This window comes from Rhinolophus sinicus, chromosome 9, assembly GCF_057876585.1.
Source record: "Rhinolophus sinicus isolate RSI-liver-muscle chromosome 9, RSI-T2T, whole genome shotgun sequence".
Lineage (NCBI taxonomy): Eukaryota > Metazoa > Chordata > Mammalia > Chiroptera > Rhinolophidae > Rhinolophus > Rhinolophus sinicus.
This window is the reverse complement of record NC_142509.1, coordinates 35,681,562-35,701,595: the sequence shown is the minus strand read 5'-3', so window position 1 is coordinate 35,701,595 and position 20,034 is coordinate 35,681,562. Positions and strand designations below refer to the sequence as shown.

Genomic DNA, 20,034 nt, shown 5'->3' with positions numbered 1-20,034 from the left:
GGTCACCCCCCGACTCACCTGGGGCGATGCAAGCATTCTTCAGTACCAAGGACACAGGCTCTGGTTTGGGAGCAGGCACTATTTTAGGGGGCTGCTTGGGCCTCCCTCCAGTCAAGGATACAGGTTTGGGGTGCACAAAAGTTAAACGGGTTGTTTGGGGTTGGGGAGGCCCCACGGCTGGTGGCCGGGTGACTGGAGACAGAGCGAGGCCGCAGGGGGAAAGCGAGGGGGTGGGATGGCGGGTGGTGATGACAAGGCCCTGGCTCTGGCTGAAGGTGGTGGCAGAGGCGTCGTGCGTGAGAGTGGCGGAGGCCGTGTGGGTGATGACAGCTGGCGACTTGCTGACTCCAGCAAACTTCTGTGGCTGCAGGAAGGCAGGTGGAGTTGAGGGGTTCAGGGCAGTGGCAGGAGGGACAAGCGGCACAGCTGGGGAGGCTGGCGCCGGGGTGTGACTGGGAGAGAGCAGGGGCATGGTGAAGACGGGAAGGAAAGGCTGCGGGACGCTCAGCGGCGGCGCCGAGGGACCAAAGTCTGCGGGCTGGACAAAGGGGTCCTCGGGCCGGCCAGCGTGCTCACAGCCCGGCCTGTCTGTGGAGTCCAGGGCACTGGCTGCTCCAGGCGGCGCAATGAGGCTGTCAGGGAGGCTCACGGTGGGGAGGGCAGTGGTTGGCAGGGGATTCTCCTGAGCAGGGGAGACAAGGAAGTGAGCAACAAACGCTGTGACCACACAACGCCTCACTTTCTAGTTCGACACACCACAAAGTCCAACATCGTCCGCCGGGCACCTGAGACGAAGCCCCGGACAGAAGGGATAAAAGGACCCCCACATCCCGTGACTGCTAATCTGGGGAGATGGATCTGCGTCTGCCCAGGCGTCGGCAGGGCTCTTGTTTCCAGAAGGAACTAAATGATAACACAGGGCTCAGACAAGCGACTATCTGCACACAGCTGGCTCTCAGCCTGGGAGTATCTTGTTTCTGGAGTCCAGCAGGGGTCCCCCGAAAGTCCCTGCCATCTTCTGTTACAGAGCAGAAGCAGCCTGGATCGCAGCTGCTCCTGGGGTTCCCTCAGGACAGTTTCATGTATCACCTTCTAGAGAGGTCACCTCTTCCAAAAAGGGAAACGCTTTAAGGAATTAGTTGTTCAGATCTCAGTCTCTACAGACGAACTTCTTCCCAGAGCCAGGCGGGAGGAGATGGGGCCAGGTTACTGGTGTCTAACTGGGTACGGGCAGCAGCCTGAGAGCCCTGTCAGGACAGAGGACCCTGCCTGACTCAGCCCTATAGCCCTAGCTTGTGTTCACTGCTGAGTAAAAACTACAAGGAATACACAGAACTTTTTCTTAGCGATCCACGTGTTTGCTTGCTGTCTCGCTAAGCCCATCTTAACTGCTCAGAACAGAGCTCGCTGCACACACGTTATTTGGAGCCTTTGGCAGGAGCATGAGACAGTCTCCCACGATCATGGAGACCTAGGATGCTTTCAAGGACGGCTAGAATAACTTCTTGTGTTCGGCACTAGATGCAGCCACCCCGAGCACTTTGCACATGACGGACGCGTGGTCGTGGCTGCAGAGACCTGACGACCAGCCCGGTGCCCCTCCCCCAGCTCCCTCTACCTGAGCAGGTGGGCTGTCGGAATCTGGCGCAGGTACTGAGACAGGTGCAGGCAGCATGGACCCGAAAATGGAGCGGCTGGAAGAGAAGAGGTCTGAAAGACAACACCAGGGGCGTTTGAGCTCTGTGTGCCCATCACTTCCCTGAATTAAGATGCAAACAAATCAGGCACTGAACCCCGCCTAACCCAGAGGAATGATGGCAAGAGGGCATTCTTCCCAGAGGTAACCCTGTAGAAAGAGGCCCTCTGATTGGAACCGCACATGCTGGCAACGAGGATGGCTCTGAAATGCTCCCAGGTCTGGCATTTCACCTGCTCTTACAATGGCGGAGCTCAAGGACCAACCAGTTCTAACCACAGGAAACTGCCAGGAGGCAGCCGTGTCCTCAGTGCCCTCTGCTGCCTGGAGGGAGAACTGCTTACAGCCATGGCCAAACCAGAAGCTGAGAGACAGCGACAATGAGAATACAATTTCCTTGACAGAGAACTGTCACAGAGAAACTTCCCAGGCTTTGTAGCTACAACCAAAAAAGAAAGTACTTTTGGGACATTTCCAAGCCCTCCCCACATGCCCTGCACATGCTAACAGTGCCCTCTGTGAAAGGGAAGCACCAGCCCGCTGTCCTGGGCACAGCAGGTGCCGGTGGCCATGCTTTCTCTGCCCCACGTCCTCACCCTGGAAAGGTTCAAACGTGTCCATGAAGTCCAGATTGGGCTGCAATGGAATCAGCCCCGGCTGAATCATGTCCGCATTTCCCAGATGTGCTATAAGAATCAGAGAGGAGACAGAGGACTCAGTTTGCCTTCTCAGACAAAGTCAGAAGGCCTAGAATGGATCTTCCTGGCCTGCTCACGTTCTAGATTCTTCCAAGGAGAAATGTAGGCAGCTGGCTGGGATTTCAACTCTCTTGTGGGTTCCTGGCCATTCTCCACCCTCAGAAGGCAGGAAAGAATGTGAGTTTTTGCAAGAAAGGTAAACTGAGTATCAGGAACAGACACTCCCAGGGAACCGTGAACAGCTATGCAGACATTTCCTCCCGTCGACCCTGTCTAATTCTCAGTTGGTGGGCTCTTCCCTGAAGGGTTAACCAGACAACCAGGTGAGCGGTCATGCCCAGGAATGCTGCTGACTTTGCTTAGAGTGAGTCACAGGCCCTGCCACTGGGTCTAGGCACACATCCTCTGCTAAGGGGACAGAATCAGAGACGTGAAAGTGGTTCAGATCAACCCCCCGCTCTGTTCTCTCAGAGGTACCACAGGCCTGACAGCTGCCCGGGCAGGCTCAGTCTGCAGTCCCCAGCTACTCAGGGTATGTGGCCCTCAGATGTCAGTGAAGCTGGCCACTCCTCCTTACGGCTGCCCTAAACAAGCGACACACAGCAGCTCAGACATGGCCCTGAGGCGAAGCCTGCCCCAGAGGGGGCCTGGCAGAGAGGCAAACCAGCTGGGCATTCCAAGTCAAGGATGTGGAGTGGGTTACCTATTTCCCGTGGGTTGGGCCAGGCCACCGGCGGGTGTGAGGAGAGCGTGGAGAAGAGTGTGTCGCTGAATTCGGACATGAGCATGTCTGTGTCCAGCAGTGGGTCCTCCTCCATGGGGACTGGGGTCTTCCATCCATCCCCATGTTTGTGCCAATAAAGCATGTCATCATCCTACCGCCAACAGAGGGGGAAGGAAAAAGTGAAGGGGCGACAGTGGACTCAGTTCCCAACCTGTCATGTGGGGACACACGTTCTCCTATCCTACAGAGCAGCAGGGGCCGCTGTACAGAAGACAAGGTGAGTGGGGGAGGCATGTGGGGACCCACCTAGCAGAGAGAACTGCCCGGTTTCCTTAGCTTTTCGTGTCCTTCATGTGGGAAGGGGGTGGCCTCTCCTCAAGCTGCAGGGAGAGTCTGTGCCCCCACCGCCTTCTGCTGCAAGGCTCACTGTCGGGCCACCCAAGTCATTGCTGCTTCTTGTCAAAAAGGGGTTCCCCTGAGGGTCCTCACGGCCCCAGCTCACTCACCTGGGCCAGACTGGAGAGGTCCTCATGCCTATGCTGCTGTAACTGTGGAGAAAAGGAGGGACAGGTGGTCACCCAAGGCCCTGGCAGGGGATGAGACGTGTAGCCTCTGCTCCCTAAAAGTGCATGAACTCCGGAAGCATCGTCACCTCTTCTGTCTGGGAGGCAGGTGGGGAGAGGGGTCCTGCCTCATGCTGTCCCTAGGCCGATGGGGACACAGAGGCGATTCCTAACCAGTGTTTGTGAGACAAACAGCCCCGCCCAGAGCCGGAGAAGCCGAGAGCTCAGACAGGGCGACCAGGCAGTGGTGGAGCCACAGCCTCAGGGCCAGCGTTCTGAACATGGGCGAGGCCCCTCCCGCCTCTACGGGGGCTCCCCGAACATGCCCTTTGCGGAGCCCAAGCCAGACGGATACCCTTTTCTTGAAGTAGGTTCTCCACTTGTGATACTCCCGGATCACGATCTCGATGCGGCTTTTCCAGTACTTCCCTTCTGTGGTGATGGCCTGTGAGAGGGAAGCAGGTCAGGGTGAAGAGATGGCGTCTTGGTGGATGAGCAGAAGTCATTGTACGCTGGGCTGGAGGTCAGCCTGGCGAACCCTGCCCTGTGCCCACACCTTCATTCACAAAGTGTCTCCCTCTCTGGGTGACAAGCGGCCTCTGCCTGAAAATGTGCTTTCACCTCAGGATCTACGACAACCAGGAGGGGCTTTGGCGGCACGGTCCCGAGGGCCTGGACGGGGTAGGGTCGCACAGGATGCTCAGAGGAGGGAGGAGCCCTCCTTCCCGGCGCTGAGGGCCCTACACAGACCTAGTGGCCTGTTTCCAGTAGCCGCTGCCGCATTCTCAGAGTGAAGACGAGCGGTCAGTCACAGAAGTGTCAGGTGGAAAGTGACTTCCCAGAGGACCTAGCTCAGCCGTCCCTTACGCGGGGCATGAATCCCTGTCACCATAGCCTTGCAGAGTTCTGGTGAGAAGGAACTCACAACTGCCTCAGCCAGAGAGCCCACCTCACTTTCAGCCCCCTGTCACATCAAGGTCCCACATCATTTCACCTGAAAACGCTTCCTTGTGTGTCTCTGACAGTGAAGAACCTTCGCCGTAAATAATAATACAGTATAATTACCAGACCTGACAAAATTATATTCTTGAATGTCTAGTACCACGTCCAACTACTCAACACTGTCTTCCATTGGGTTACTTTCCATTCTCCCCCCTTTATCACAGCAGGAAGACATGCTTGGACAAAACTGAAACAGTGCAGGAGAATATAAAGGAAAGAAGGGTCTCGGCTCTTCCGCACATGAACCCCACCCCCCAGAGGTACCCACACCAGGAAGAAACTTCTGAATAAAGATACTAAGATACTGCCATGACGCTTGCATTTTTTTTCACGTATTTTTCCTTCAACATCCTTCCCTCCCAGGGTATAAAGATCTCGAGGTCATTCTTTAATTGTTGAAGATATCTGCCGTGCAAGGAGCCCAAATCCCTCGCTGCTGACTCCAGAGCAATATGAATGTCACAGGAAAGGAGAGGGTAAGTCCCGCCTGGAGGACCCCTCAGTCCCTGGGTCAGACAGCTCTGAGAAGGGGCAGCCTCTGCGGGGTGTCAGAGGCCACGGCTTCCACATCCCTGTCACTTCTCAAGGTCACAACAGCTGATAGGACAGTGCAGCCCTGCACCGTCCCCTGGGGTTGCCCACTGTGGGAGCCGACCCTCACTGCCAGCCCTCCGTGAGTCATCTCCTCCTGAGTGACCGACAGCGCGGTCCTTTCCTAGCCACCCGTGGTCAGCAGCCAAGTACCTCCGGCCGGCGATGTTCATCGACTTCCACAGAGCCGTCCAGTGGGGTGACAAAGTGGCACACAGGATTCTGGCGCTTCTCCAAGTCTGGGGAGAGAGAGGGTAAGACATTATTACCGCGACCAGGCCCCTGAAGGAGCCCCGGGCCTCCGTCCACAGCCCTCCCCTCAGGGGGGAACCCTCCCACGTGTTCTTCCCTTCTCCTTCCCTTGGAAAATGAGGTGTCAGGGAAACAAAGGGGCCCAGGTTAAAGGGCAAGAATCGGTCAGTAAGACATGGGTGAGAAAGGGAATCCTGCTCATTGAGAGAAACGCCAGCCTAACCCAAGGGTGGACAAGCACGCCGATCGCCTGCTGATGTCACCAGGCCCACCACACCCAGGGAGCTGCAGACAGAACAAGGCTGGGGCCTGCACCTTCTCTGACCTGCTGGCAATGGGAGCTGCTCGGACTCTTCAAAGGTCACCTCTCGGCTATACCCTTCCTGACTCCCCTGAAAAGAACTGGGCCCTCCCTCCACCTCTGCCTTTATGCACTAGGCCCAAGCGTCTGTCGTAACAGTGGGCGCTGCTGGGAGCAACTGGCTAACACATGTATCTCCTGCAGACGACAGGCACCTCCATGACACGTGCCTGGCGGCCGAGCAGGGTCCAGCTCACCAGGATTGGGCTTGCTTGTCCCTCTGCACACTGCCCGAGACATGCTGCTCTTTGAGGCACATGTTCCAAGGGGTCCAGGTGCAAAGGCCTCCAGGTGGAAGTACCTGGAGGGTCGCCCCACAAGGCCGTGGGGCCCCTGCAGCCTCCTCGCAGCCCCAGCTCGCAGAGGGCCCCGGCTCAGGCCCCACTTACTTACACTGCATGTACCAGGCCCGCCAGATGGCATTGTTGAGCCGGATCTTGTCTCTCCACTGGAGCTTCAGGCCCTTAAAATTCTTCCACTTTGGAGATACCAACTTCCCACTGAAAGGCAAGAAGAGAGGAAACTCAGTGGTTCCTCTGAAAATAAAATGAAATAAAAAAGTGCCACCAGATCATCCCAGGCCCAGAAACTCTGGATGAATCCGTTACAGGCCACAGGACAGGCCTGACAGAATATACAAGTCACTGGGGTATGGAGTGGGAGGGGCTGGAGGAGCGGTGGCAACGGCGGCAGGTGTGGAAGAAGCCGGACGGCCACGGGCTGTTACCTGTCAGAGCGGGATGAGGGTATACAGGGTTCATTAACCTATTCTGTCTACTTCTGCATGTCTTTACATTTTTCCATAGTTAAAAGTTACAAAGAGATCTGTTGATTTGCAACATATGAGCATCAAATCACACTGTACATCTTAAACGTACACAGTGTTACATGTCAATTATACCTCAATGAAGCTGGAAAAACAGACAGAAATCTGTGGACCACTGAATGAAAGCCAAGCTCTTCTAAACTGGTCTCGGCCCACCTCCTTTGCCACCAGTCCCCACGAGGCACTTAGAACCCAGGCACCCAAACGTCCCACTGGCCTTAGAATCTGCGGGGCCCCCTCCTGCCTCCAGGCCTCAGCACACGCGGTCCTCACTCCTTCTGGAGCTCCCTGAACCCTGGCCACCTGCTCATCCTTCAACGCTGCTCAAACACCATGTCCCCCGAGCTGGCACTGGGCTCTCGCAGGGTGCTGCCGATGGCTTCAGGGTTCCCTGAGCACTGTTCGAACCTCAGACAGCACTCCGCCACAGCCCACACAGCGCGCCGTCTGTACCCACACCTCCCTCCACCGGACTGCAGCTTCTCAGGGGCTGCCCTTTAGGCTCACCCTCCCTACGCACTTAGCACAGCACTTGGCACACAGCAGGGGTTCATGTAATAATTCTTCGTTAATCAGTTAAAGAGCCCTTGCAAAGCAAGCAAGGGACGCTCCCTGGTGGCAGAGCTGTCTCAGTTTAGTTTTCCAAGGGCTTTGCCAGGAGCCACCTCCAAGCAGCTGGCAGAGGGTTTCCCTTTTCCAGATGGCTTGAGACGGGCATGGCACTATTTTTGGTCTATACCAAAGCGGGTTCTCAGGGTCCTCCTGACCACAGGTCACAGCCCTGCCCTTTTTCCAAACCCGATCAGGAAGCTCACGTGACGAGCAGAGACTCGCCAACAGTCACAACAGTTGAGGTCTTCAATGGCAGCGCCCAAACAAACAGTAAACCTTACCTGAACCTGAAGACCTGAGTGGTTACAAAACAAAAGTCCTGGCCGTGAACCTGATGAAACCTCATGGTTCCCCCCACCCAAACCAGCACTGAGCCAGGCCGGGAATCACAGAATCACATCAGCCGGAAGGCTGGGGTCCCACCCCCACACCCAGAGAAAATGTCACAGTACGTCGTCTTACAGTCTGAGGGACAGACAGTAGCAGCAGCAGCCTCAGCTCACAAAAGGGTTAGGGGCTTCAAAGCAGGCACACCCCTTTTTTCTCCCCACCTGTCTCCCACCCACAGGTATTTCTAACCCAGCCCCATGTTGCTCAGCTTTCACCCGCAAGTCCAACAGCCACAATGTTTTAGAGCCTCTGCTGCATAATCAACTCCTAACTGTGAACTTTTACGGTCACTTAGCTTTTCTGGCACACGTTTCCTAGGTAAGATCAGAACACCTCCAAAGTGTTTTAATACGGATTAAATGTACACACACACACACACACACACACACACACACACAATGGGTGAACCCTAAAACAGAATATAAATGTAAGAGACTAATAACCACCTCAAGAATTTAAATTTATTACCGAAAGGCCTGATTTTTAACTCCTCCTGACTTGAAAAGGCCTCTTTTTTGTGTGCCACTGTTGTCATGTGGCTCTTCCTCCTCTCCAGGAGGGAAAAGGTGACACCCACGTGCCCACTTTCAATACCACAGAACAAAGACCTGGGCAAAAGTCCACCCTGAACTCCATGTATCTGCAGAACCATTTGCTTCTCATTTACTCATCTGATGAGCGTTACGTGCCTACGCTGTGTCATGATGTGCTAAGAACTCAGGAAAGGGACGGACAGGGCAGAGGAGGTCCCCTGCCCTCATGGAGCATACAAGTTGCTACGGTACAAGTCCTGACTGTGTGCTGAGGGTCGTGAAGAAGAGCAGAGGGCTGTGGGAGCATACGGTTGGCATAACTGACCAGCCTGAGCAGTCAGGAGGGCTTTCTGGAGGAGGTGATATCTAAGCTACAGACTAGAGGATGAGGAAACTTTAGCTAAACCAAGAAAAGGGGGAGAGGCCATTCCTTCTGCCCGCCTTGTGATGGCCCTGAGGTGAGAGCAAGATGGCCCTGGTCAAGGCAGCAGAGAACAGAGCCTGGAGGGGTGGGAGAGGTGCAGGGGGGCAAGGGGGTGGTGCTTCTAGACCAGGCTGGACAGCAGAATACGTACCACAGTATATTAGGCCCCACGATTTGGCAAAACCAACCCTCTTCCTCTGCAAGCTCTTTCAGCAACCTGACGTCTAGCCAGGCAGGAGGTTCCAGGAAAGCACAAAACAGAAAACTGTCCCTGCCTCTTTAAGGGGGAAAAAGAACCCCAAACTTTTCTATCATTGATAGCTTCGTCACAATGAAGACCAGGAATCTTAGGCCACCTCCTCCGCTGAGAGTCCTGACCCAGCACTTGCTACGAGCAGAGACGGCTGCAGAGGACAAAAGCAGAAGGGATCCAATGGGCAGTGAGGATCCTGGCACAAGTCACCTTTGTAGCTGGCAATGTTCGCTTCAGAACTGACCCCTGGCTTAAAAACAAACCCAACCGTACCCCTGCTTTGTTACTGAAGACAAAGTGGGGCGATGGGAGTGAGAGTAAGAGCATCTTCTCAGAGAAGTCAGACGACACAGATAGCTTCACTTACTTACATCGAAGGGGCGGAAAGATACAGAGAGAGAGGAAGAGAGAGGGCAGACTATATAGGTTAAAACCCAAATGTGACAGGGTGTGGTTTTGGGGTTCTCATCTTCTTCCCCCTCGCTTGCCGAAATGTTTCACTTTTCCTCGATGTTTACGTCAAATTTGGTCAAACTTTGAGAACGTAAACTACCGTAGGTATCCCACCAGCATCCCAGGTTCCTGCAATATCTCAACAGCCAACAGGTGGCGCTCCACCGACGCAAAGGAGTGAGTCCAAAACCAAAACCAAAACCACCCGCAGAAGCAGGGAGGGTGGAAGGAGAGGTCCAGACTGTCTCCATCGGAACTAACCACCCCTCCCCCACAGCAAATTCAAGTCACAGAGCTCTAAGGTAGCAAGATATTACAGAGAAAAAGGATTCCATAGGCGAATTGTTAGCAAAATGTGGGATACATTCCTGAGAGTTTCTTTAATGTGGGGAAGTGACGGTCAGTCTTCACAGAAGGGAAAGGAGACACTCCCTCCTCCCCAACCACACCTGGACTGGGAGCCTTGCTACGGGCTACCCACAGTCTAGTTTCCCACGGAACGGACAAGGAAAGGCTGCTCTAATAAGTTCTGAGGCCTTGCGGCTCCCCGCAGAGCTCCCCAGAGCAGTATCCCCAGAAGCATCTTTGGTGGGACGTCTGCTCCCCCTGGGCCCTGCCCCGGTTTCACCCATCTTCCAGACATGGCTGCCTGGGATACTTCTTGCTCTAACTCAGGATGATGTTACATTCCTTCTTTAAAGTAGAACCAGAAACAGTATGAAAACTTCTAAGTCCCTGGCTTGCCCCCTCCCATAAACCAAAGGCCTCTTCCGGCCCTCGCCTCCCAAACCTGCTCTCTTATATGCCTGTGCAGCTCCTGGGGCTAGCCCGACGGAACAATGGCCTGGATTCACCTCCCGCTCTCCCGCTAGGACCACAGGGAGGCCAGGGCCTGGCCGACTCATCCCAGCCCAGTGCCTGGCACCTGGGAGGTGTATGGAGTCACTAAACGAATGCTCAACTTTTCCTAAAGAACCCTTCTCACTTACCCTGCCCTGACGGCCTTCCCGGAAGACAGGTTCATGACCTCAAACAGGAAGTTTACAGTACAACAAAGGCCCCTCTCAAAACTGTACCTTAGAACCCGCAAACTGAATTCTGCAGAGGTCTGGCCAGAGCCCACTCTGGAATGGGAATTAAGTGCAAACCCTGCACAGCAGGAGCTGGAATTAACAGGGCAGGGTTTTGGGATTCTGTGGGTCCCAGGTAGGATTGGCTCCGAACTCCAAGTTAGACCGTTCTCTCCAAAAGAAAGCAGGCAGGGGGCTCTGGGGTCGACCACTCTAGGTCTGAGCCGTGGTGGAGTCCACTCGCTCGTTCATTCAACAGCACTTGCTTGCTGTGTGACATTTCTTCGCCATTCCGATGCTTGCTGGAGGACCACTAGCAAAACATTCCTAGTCGTGCCTCCCCCTCCCTCCCTCCCAGCTGGGTGGAGTGGACGTGTCACCAGTGAGTGTCGTAGGAGCACCTGGCGTGGGTGGTCCAGCCCTTCCCCCCTTTCCTCTTAGGAGCAAGCTGCCCACCGAGGGGTCTGCTCCTGGCGGAAGGGACGCCCGGGCCTAGTCCTGGAACTACCTGGACAGGCAGGCGGGGTCCGTGCATGAGCCACGTCCTCAGTTCGATCAACATTACAGGTCATGTTTTAGCCAGCAGCTGCTGGCTCTGTTATTGTGGTAAAGTACATATGACATAACATGTACCACCTTAGCCACTTTACAGTGTACGATTCAGTGGCAGTAAGTGCACTCGCACGGCTGTGTGCAGGTAACTGCTCCCGAGTTTCACAGCTTTTTTTCTTCACCCCAAAAGGAAACCCTGCACCCACCAGCAGCCACTCCCCATTCCCCCCTCCCCCCGCCCGTCACCCAGTAATCTACTTTGTCTCTTATGAATTTGTTTCTTCTGGACATTTCATATAAACAGAGTGACAAAACATGTGGCGTCCGGTGCCTGGCTTCTGTCACTTCGTACAGTCTCTTAAGGCTCATCATCCATGTTGCAGGGTGTCAGTACCTCCTTCCTTTCGATCACTGAATCGTATTTCACCGGATGGACAGACCACGTTTTGCTGCTTCTTTCATCCATTGATAATCATTTGGGTTGTTTTACCTTTTGGCAACAGTGACACGTGCTGCTGGGAACCCACTCCTCCATTTTATTTCCCAGTCAGTTCAGAACTCTGACCGGGAGACAGCTCTGATCACTAGGCTGGCTCTGGGGCAAATGACGGGCAAAAACAATTGTAAACTGTTGGAGGGCAAGTGGACAATTGTCTACCAACATCGTAAACGCACAATTCCACTGCTAGGAATCGATTCTACAGACCCACTTGCACACGGACACAAAGACATAAATTACACTGCAGTGCTGTTTGTGGTGGCAAAAGGCTGCAGACAACCTAGGGGAAATGGTTTGAAAACTATGGTATAGCCACACAGTGGAGGCCATGGGGCAATTTAAAAACACCATACATTTATATGTGCTGATATACAGGCAAGATCTATAAGATGTATTCAGTGGGGACAAAACCAAGGTGCAAGATATACAGTATGGCCACCATTTGCACTTTTAATAGGGAGATTTACACACAGACACACTGGAAGGGAGGGAGGAAAGGATGGAGGGAGGAAGGGAGGAGGGGGCAGGAAGACAGCCAGTCAGTCTCAGGTAAGACACACAAGAAACAGGTAACAGTGAAATGGTGACTTCCTTTGCAGAGGTGAATTAAGGAATTCGGTAGTTTTCACTGTTGACCGTTTTATACTGTTTAAATGTAACATAGGCATGTACAATTTTTTGTAACATACGCATGTACAATTTTTAAAACATAAACAAGGAAAAAACAGCAGGTACAGTCCAAAACCTTATAGGGCTTCTGGTTAATTTGGGAAGACAATCACATGAGCAGATAAAATTTGTACAAGTCACGTTGTGCACCAGGTCCAAGTACGAGGATAACGGCTCCTAAGTGGTCTCTCTAATGAGTAAGCGGGTGAATAACGCTCAGACTGGTCTCGCCTCCAGGACTCTGATTCGTTTTCTTCAAAAGAGCGGTCTCTACTGGCTTTTCCTGGGATCTGGGCCGGGTTCCACAGGCTTCTCGGAGCCAAAACTAACAGGCTCCAGACAAAGGTTCATTGAGGAGCCAAGACGTGGGGCGAGCCACCCGAGAGGCGAGGCAGGAGGCAGGAGAAGGGCACCGCCTGGAGCCGTGGGCCCTCCACCCTGGGCCAGGCCCAAGCACAGTCCTCTGAGGAAGCCTGGGAGGTTTGCACGCCCTGCTCCCACGCCCAGGCCTGGGTCTTCCCTCCAGCACCCAAAATGCATCCTCCTCATGGGTCATTTTGTGTCTTTTTTTAAACCTTCAAAGGAAAGTCCTGTTGGAGAAGCAGGCTGAGGGTGATGGCAGCAAAGCAGGAATATGGGCTCCTGAGGTCCACTCTCAGGTCTGTCCTACTGACAAGGTGAGCGAGTGTCCGTGGGGTGTGTGTGTGGTATGTGTGGTATGTATAGGTGTGGTACGTATGCATGTGTATGTGGTACGTGTGGTGTGTGTGGGGTGTAGGTGTGGGGGTGAAGTGTATGTGGTTATATGTTATATGCGGTGTGTGTGTGTGGTAGGTGTGGCAGCACATTTGTGCATGTGGGTTTGCTAGTGTGTCTAGCTATGCACTGGCCCACATGTGTGAGCCTGTTTATGAGGGCTTGCGTTTGTCTGTTTTGTGTAAAAAGCAGGGACTAATCATCTCTGTGACCATCAAAAATTAGAGTAACTTGATGGAGTTGAAACCAGGCAAAGTCGGCCTCGCTCCATGGTGGCTTTGCCTGCTGTGGACACTGGTGACCCTCCTTGCTGGGAGCACTCCCTCGTGTGTGCTGGCCTTCCACCCGGCGACCAACACGGCCATGCTCATGCCATTTCCAAGCAAATGAGGAAAGAGAGCGGTTTCCGTTTCTGGACGAGTGACCCGAGCCCCGCCTTCAGTGAAATGGTGACACGTCTGCCTGACAAGGGAGCTGGGAGGCGTCAAAGACCCAGGCCTGGCAGAGTGAGTGCCCGTCAAACCTGGGGCACGTTCCTGAGTTTGAAAGCCTGGAGTTTCCTGTCAGATTCCAGCCATACCTTCCAGGCAAGAGCAGGGACGCTGGGCCGGGCACCATTAGGCCATATTCGTATGTTCATTACAAACTTGAATCCGGAGCCCAGGGTGTTCCTGCTCCCCCTGGACAGGGGACAGGACCAGACTTCCAACAGGAAAAAGGTGGTGTGTCACTTCGACTTGCATCATTTGTTCATAAATTTTAATACTTAAAAAAAAAAAATCTGTGTATTAGCCATGTCTCTTCCTTTACAAACTGTCCGTGCCCCTCATCTTTTTAATGTTTTATTTTGAAATAATGATAGACTCACAGGAAATGGCAAAAAGCACAGAGCCCCATGCAGCCCCTCCCCCAGAGGGGACATCGTTTGCAGTTGCAGCACAATTTGAGGACCAGGACACTGGCTCTGGAGTCCAGCTCTTAGCCTGTTTCCACCATCTGTTGAAACGTTAGCAGTTTTTTGTTGCTATTTTATGTTGGTGATTCTATAAGATTAATGCTATTAACCCTTTGTGATGTTTCTGCAAATGTTTCCCTCTTCAGCCCCTCCCAGAGCGTGAGCCCCGTACACACTGGACACTACAGACTCAGATGAACTTCCTGGTTGGCAATACTCTGCACACTGTCACACATCGTGGCCCAAAAGGTAACGCCGTCCAGGACCCACTGGCGGAGGACAACCGAGCACCGCCTTAGGACCCTCTTGGAACCTCTCTGCCCTCCGCGTCCTTCCCTAGGCTGATCCCATTTGAATCTCTTCCCTGTAATAAGCCATAACCATGAATATATCAGCTTTCAGTGAGTTCTGAGTCCCTCTGGAGTATTACTGACACTGATGGTTTGGGGAACTCCCCCGACTTACAACTGATGTTAAAAGCTGCCTTGTGGACTATTCTCTTTAACTTTGTAGTTGGCCCCTAAGACCTTGTAATATATATGTATCTAATTATATACATTCAGATAAATATGAGTAAACATAAAATTAAAATATATGGGATCGTAATTTTGTTTAACAACCCATTTTTCACTTATGTGTCATAGGTATCTTATTATGCCAATAAATAGTTTTATATTGCTTTTATTAGCTATAAAATACTATACTATATATATTTACCCAACCTCCTTAACCATTTCTCTATAGACATTTGTTTATAGTAACGGACACACGTTGTTTCTATTTTTCACTATTATAAACAATGCTATGGTGAACATGCTGCTACTTCAACATTTTGTGCAATTACATGACCCTTTCAGTGAGATACAGTCTTAGAAATTGGAAAGCTAAATCAGAGGGTATGCATACATTTATAATTATTTTATAGTCAAAGAGTCGTTCAAAGTTTATACTAAGTTACCCTCCCAATAGCAGCAAATTGTGTCTATCTCCCCAAACCGCTACTCATATTAGTTATTATTGTTTGCTAACCTGACAAGCAAAAATTTAGTTCACCTGATATTTTTGGTTCCCACTCATTAGTGTCTTTTTATGTTTATTAGCCAATTGATGTTGTTGTTATTGTTGTTGTTAATTGTCTGCATATCTTCTGCTCATTTTCTGTGGGAGCCTTAATTTGGTGGAAATGTCTGCAGCACACATGACAGAGTTAACAGGGCTGTTTTGACTATGTATCTTTTCCTTGACTATTTATGGTGTGTTTTGTTTTGGTTTTTGCTCTACTTAACTCTTTAATGTAAGGTGGGTTTGTTGTTATTTTTAGTAGAATTATTTCATTCACATAGTCAAAATTTTAAAGTCTTTATTTGTTTCTATTTTTTGCATCATACTTAAAAAGGTTTTTTCCACCCCAAGATTGTGAAAACACTTATGTGTATTTTCTTCTAGTATATTCACAGTTTCACTTTTATATATTTCTTCCATATTTTCAGTTTCACTTTTTACTTTCAACTCTTTGCTCCACCTGAAGTTATTTGGTGTAATGCATGATACTGGGGTCCCACTTTAGTTAGTGGTTCCCACCTATTTACTAAATAACCCACCTTTCCCCTGATGGACTAAAATACAATCTTCATCATATACCACGTTCCCATATATATACTTGGCACCACTTCTCAATGCCCCCCTTCTTTTGGTGTTTTGTGTATATGTTTTAATGGTTTCACTTTTTATATTTAACTCTGATGCATCTGGAAGGAAAAAAAAAATCAATCTAGTTCTTTACATAGCTCACCAAAATAAATTCAAACTAGCTATCTGATTGTCACTGTCCCCCACTAATTTGACACTTTCATTCACATATATTAACTTATAATACAGACGGGGGTCTGTTCTGGAGCCTCAGCTATCACTGACTCGTGTCCAATTCTGTGCTGGTATTACACTGATTTATAATTACAAATTGTGATATACTTTACTATCTAGGTAAGGTTAGTCCCATCATTTTTAAAAACAAATTTTAGAAGTCTTGCCTATTTATTCTTCCATGTGAACTTTACAATCATGTTGTCAGTTCTCAAAAGAAAACTATCTAGATGGGAGTTGCACTTAATAAGGAAATTAATGTGGGCAGCACTGGCCAGTCCAACCGGGTCATCGCCATCCTAAGTCGGCATATGTTTCTCCACTTACTCAAGCTACTTAACTTACTTAAAAAGTCAAAGAAATCTGAAGCTGTCTGATATTCTTTAAATTTCTTCACATATGGTCTTCACATTTCTAATCGTAATACTTTTATAAACATTTAAAAAAGCAAAAAGAGGAGCGGCTGGTTGGCTCAGGTGGTTAGAGCACAGTGCTCATAACACCAACGTCGCCGGTTCGATTCCCACATGGGCCCGTGAGCTGGCGTGGAAACAACAACTTGAGTGAAAAGTCCACTAGAGTGAAACGACTGGAGTGAAAACAAAGACTTGACATGGAGCTGAGGTGCACCCTCCACAATTAGACTGAAAACAACTTGACTTGGAGCTGATGGGTCCTGGAAAAAACACACTGTTCCCCAATATTCCCAATAAAAATAAATAAATAAATAAGCAAAAAGAAAACATAGAGAAACCGGCGAGACAAACACAGTCACATAGTTACACGCCCAGACACAAGCGCTATCCATGTTATTATAGTCAGCACAGCCCAGCCCAGCTGATACGGGACCTGCCCCCTCACCTGGCCCAGGTGGCTAAGCCACAGATACAGCTGAGGGGTTTCTATCCCATTCAGTACCAGGAACACTACCCTCAAAGAACACAGTCTTTCTCTAGCCTTTTCAACCACCTACGGGAAAAGGTAGTTAATAGGTTCAAGTATTCACCAAGGTTGAGATTTTTACGTAAAGAATAAAAACCTCCACCCCACTGCAGACATCTGGCTTAAAGAGGAAGTAAATTAACAGAGGTCTTGGGCCAGAATACACACCTGGAGTCAGGACTCTAGAAACCAGCTACCAGAGATGTACTAGAAATACACCGTGTTTGCAAAAATGAGTTCCTAAGACGACTGGCAGGAAACAAGTTTGTTATTATCACCATTATTAGTCATTTTCAAGGCACTGCCAGCTACATAACCTACTTAAAAGGCAAAGAAACCTGAAACTGTCTGATGCATTTCAAAGGATAAGGTAACACTCTCCAGGTAGCCAAGACCTATAAATAGGCTTTAAAAGCATTGGTTTCTATTCTAAAAGTCAGCTTTAAGTATTAAAGAAAACCCGTAAAATCTGCTCTCTACTGAGTCTGAAACCCCAAACCTTGCCTTTGACAGGAACTAGGGTCACAGTGACATTACAGTAAGTTAACTGAAATCAGTATGGGTACATCTATCAAATTCTGATCTTTCTGGGGCCCGGAGCTGGAGCTAGAAGTTAGCTCTATGCAGCATCTATGATGATGCCCTGTGTACAATGGTGCTTAACAAAAGAAATGGGTGGATGATACAAAGAAGTGGAACCTTTTCAGGTTGCGTGTGGGCTATACACACGCATAAGTACTGTGGCCAGATTAATCTGGCTGATACACCACTGTCTTCCTGGCACCACCCTGATTCACCACTCAATTCATTTATTTGGTATTGTTCTTGGTGCTAAGAATAGAGCAGTGAGCAAAACCAAATTTCCAGCCTCATGGAGCTTATATTCTAAAGGGAAAGACAGGCAGACAACCCAACATGTGCCTTGCCTGGAGTACCCAGTGGTATGTATGCAGCAACAGCCGGGTGGGGAGGGAGCTGGGAGAGGCTATTTATGCAGGTGTTCTGCGAAGGTGATGTGGGAGTGGATGTGAAAGTAAAAGGTGAGCAGCACAGACCCTGGATGGATTCTGGCTTCTGCTCCAACAAGCCACCAAGACCGCCCTTGCCCCGGATGCTGACAACATTCACACGATCAAACCCAACAGTCACTTTCAGGCCTCCCAGGCAGCGTGTGGCGCCTTTCTGGTCCCCATGCGTCACCCCACTCCCGGCCTTCTCCCGGGTCTCTCCTTCGCCAGCTGGTCCTCCACCTTCCCTCAGCCTCTAACTCTGATGTCCTCGGGGCTGGTCCTGGGCTCTTTGTATGCCACACTCTCTCCCTCTGCTCCCTTCCACGTGTGTCTTCCAGGTTCATACACGAACTGCCCCGATTCCTCTCTGGGCTGCTCCCCTCTTGCCTCTGTCCCACCCAGCAAGCCAGAATGCCCTTGACGACGCACATCTGCTCACATCGCTCCCCAGGTGGAACCCCTTCAGAGGTTCCCCTGCTTATAGAACGGAATCCCTATTCACCAAGGTGGCGTCTCCTCCAGCTGCACACATCTGGTTTTAACAAGAACCTCATTCAGCCGTCTAATTCCTTCATCTTCCGCATACTAGCTTCCTGCAGGAGTCCCCCTGGATCACTCACAAGGTATAATAGTTAGCTAGGCCCGCTCACCATGTCCTGTACCTACCAGAATCTGCGCTTACCTATTTTTATGTCTGTTGACTGTCTGTCTCCACAAACAGACTGTATTTGCCACGGGGCAGTGACCACGCCTGTTCTGTTTACCGATGCCTGCCCCTGCTCCTGCTCAGCACAGAAGCACCACAGTATGTGCAGAATGAACTCCAGAATGAAACTCCACTGTCTTCCTACAGCCCACAGCCCCACTGTGGACTAAACGGCCCCTGCTCCCTGGCCTGCCCACGCCTCCCGCACTCTGCCCTCCAGGCTCTGCACTGTGCCCCGTCTTCTAAGAGGCCCTGTGTCAGACCACACCTCAGTTCTTTGCCTGAACCCCAGAGACTCAAGTGGATGGGTTCTTGCCCATTTGGTCTTAGTTTGCATTTCCCCCCCATTTAAAATCAGGTAACACATCTTAGTAAATTAACTGATTATCACTTTTTCCAGGTTTGCTTCACTTTAGAGAACACAAAGGAATAGCACAGGCGAAGAGGAACTGAGTATTACAAACAGAACAAGACGAACCCAGGAGTCGGCATCCAGTACTGCAGCCCCCCCTTTGGATGCTAAGTGGCAATGTGACTTTAAATGGGGTACCATGTCTGCTTGCCACGTCATTTCTTCTCCCTGGCCCTGCTTTCCTTTTTTTAGATGAGAGAGAACTGAATTAGCTTATCCCAACTCTTTCCAGTTCTAAGGGTCTAGAACTATAGTCCTCCCACCCCAGAAAGGGAGATGCTGGCCCTAAAGAACACAAATGAGTGGAACCCAAAGTAGGGGAGTGTTGCGGTAACACCAGCTGCTACTAAGCAAAAGAAAGAACAGAAGGATCTGTAACACCCCCACCTTAACCACAGATGTCTAGCTTGTCTCTGAGGAGGGGGATTTTAAAAAGCATACAAACCAACACAAAACTTTGTACAGCCCTCCTCACATAACAAATTCCAAAATAAAGTCTGTTTTACCCTCGCCTGCTAAAGATCATGTCTCCTCTCTGCTACTGAGAATCAGCTGTCACCCTAAATCTCTCCCTCTTTTCATGCTCCTGCCATGCATGCTTGTGAACCTTCCAAGTGGCGGAGGAGTTTGGGACGGAGACTAACCCACTAAATCAGAGGCTCGCTAGACCATCTCGGTCAGATCCGTGGCGATTTCAGAAACACTGGGAGTCTCTGCATGGCTCCAACCGAGATCAACCCCCTTCGGCTGACACTGTCTCCCGAGACATATGAACATATTACATCGCTACCAGATTCAAAACTCCTACATTTTTCTCTTTGTGATGTACTCATTTTCACTGTATCACTTCTGTCCAAAACAACAATGGGTTATTCATAAAATCAAGCTTAAAAACAGTGGTGGGAGATGAAGTTTCAGTTTATCATCATGCACCAGTGTTAACCTCAGGCCTTATTACCTCTGCTGCATAGGTCATTCCCATCCTACTTGCTGTTTCCATCCTAAAGCTCCAGGAGAGGGTAAACACACCCTTAGTTACCACAGTGCTGTAAAAATCAAGGTCAGGTAACTTATATCTCATTCATCACCCCTGCTTCAAGGCCTCCTGCAAAAATAGACAAAAATACATTGAGAATACCTAAGGCACAAATAATTTAACAAACTGCAGAGCAGGAACAAAAGCCAACACGGAAAGTGATGGACATTTATTTTCTCAAAACTC

At 50.6% G+C, this 20,034-nt stretch overlaps 1 protein-coding gene across 2 annotated transcripts in view; it reads right to left on the bottom strand.

The window, feature by feature from the left end:
- MLXIP (MLX interacting protein) overlaps positions 1-20,034 on the bottom strand; it is a 53,607-nt gene that overhangs the window by 10,371 nt on the left and 23,202 nt on the right. For both annotated transcript variants that reach the window (XM_019734047.3, XM_019734048.3), the window contains exons 2-9: positions 6,281-6,387; positions 5,428-5,513; positions 4,037-4,126; positions 3,625-3,666; positions 3,098-3,269; positions 2,293-2,382; positions 1,619-1,710; positions 19-682 (exon numbers count right to left, since the gene is read on the bottom strand). In XM_019734047.3, coding sequence (XP_019589606.3) covers positions 19-682; positions 1,619-1,710; positions 2,293-2,382; positions 3,098-3,269; positions 3,625-3,666; positions 4,037-4,126; positions 5,428-5,513; positions 6,281-6,387 — 1,343 coding nt within the window. The remainder of the gene's footprint in view (positions 1-18; positions 683-1,618; positions 1,711-2,292; positions 2,383-3,097; positions 3,270-3,624; positions 3,667-4,036; positions 4,127-5,427; positions 5,514-6,280; positions 6,388-20,034) is intronic.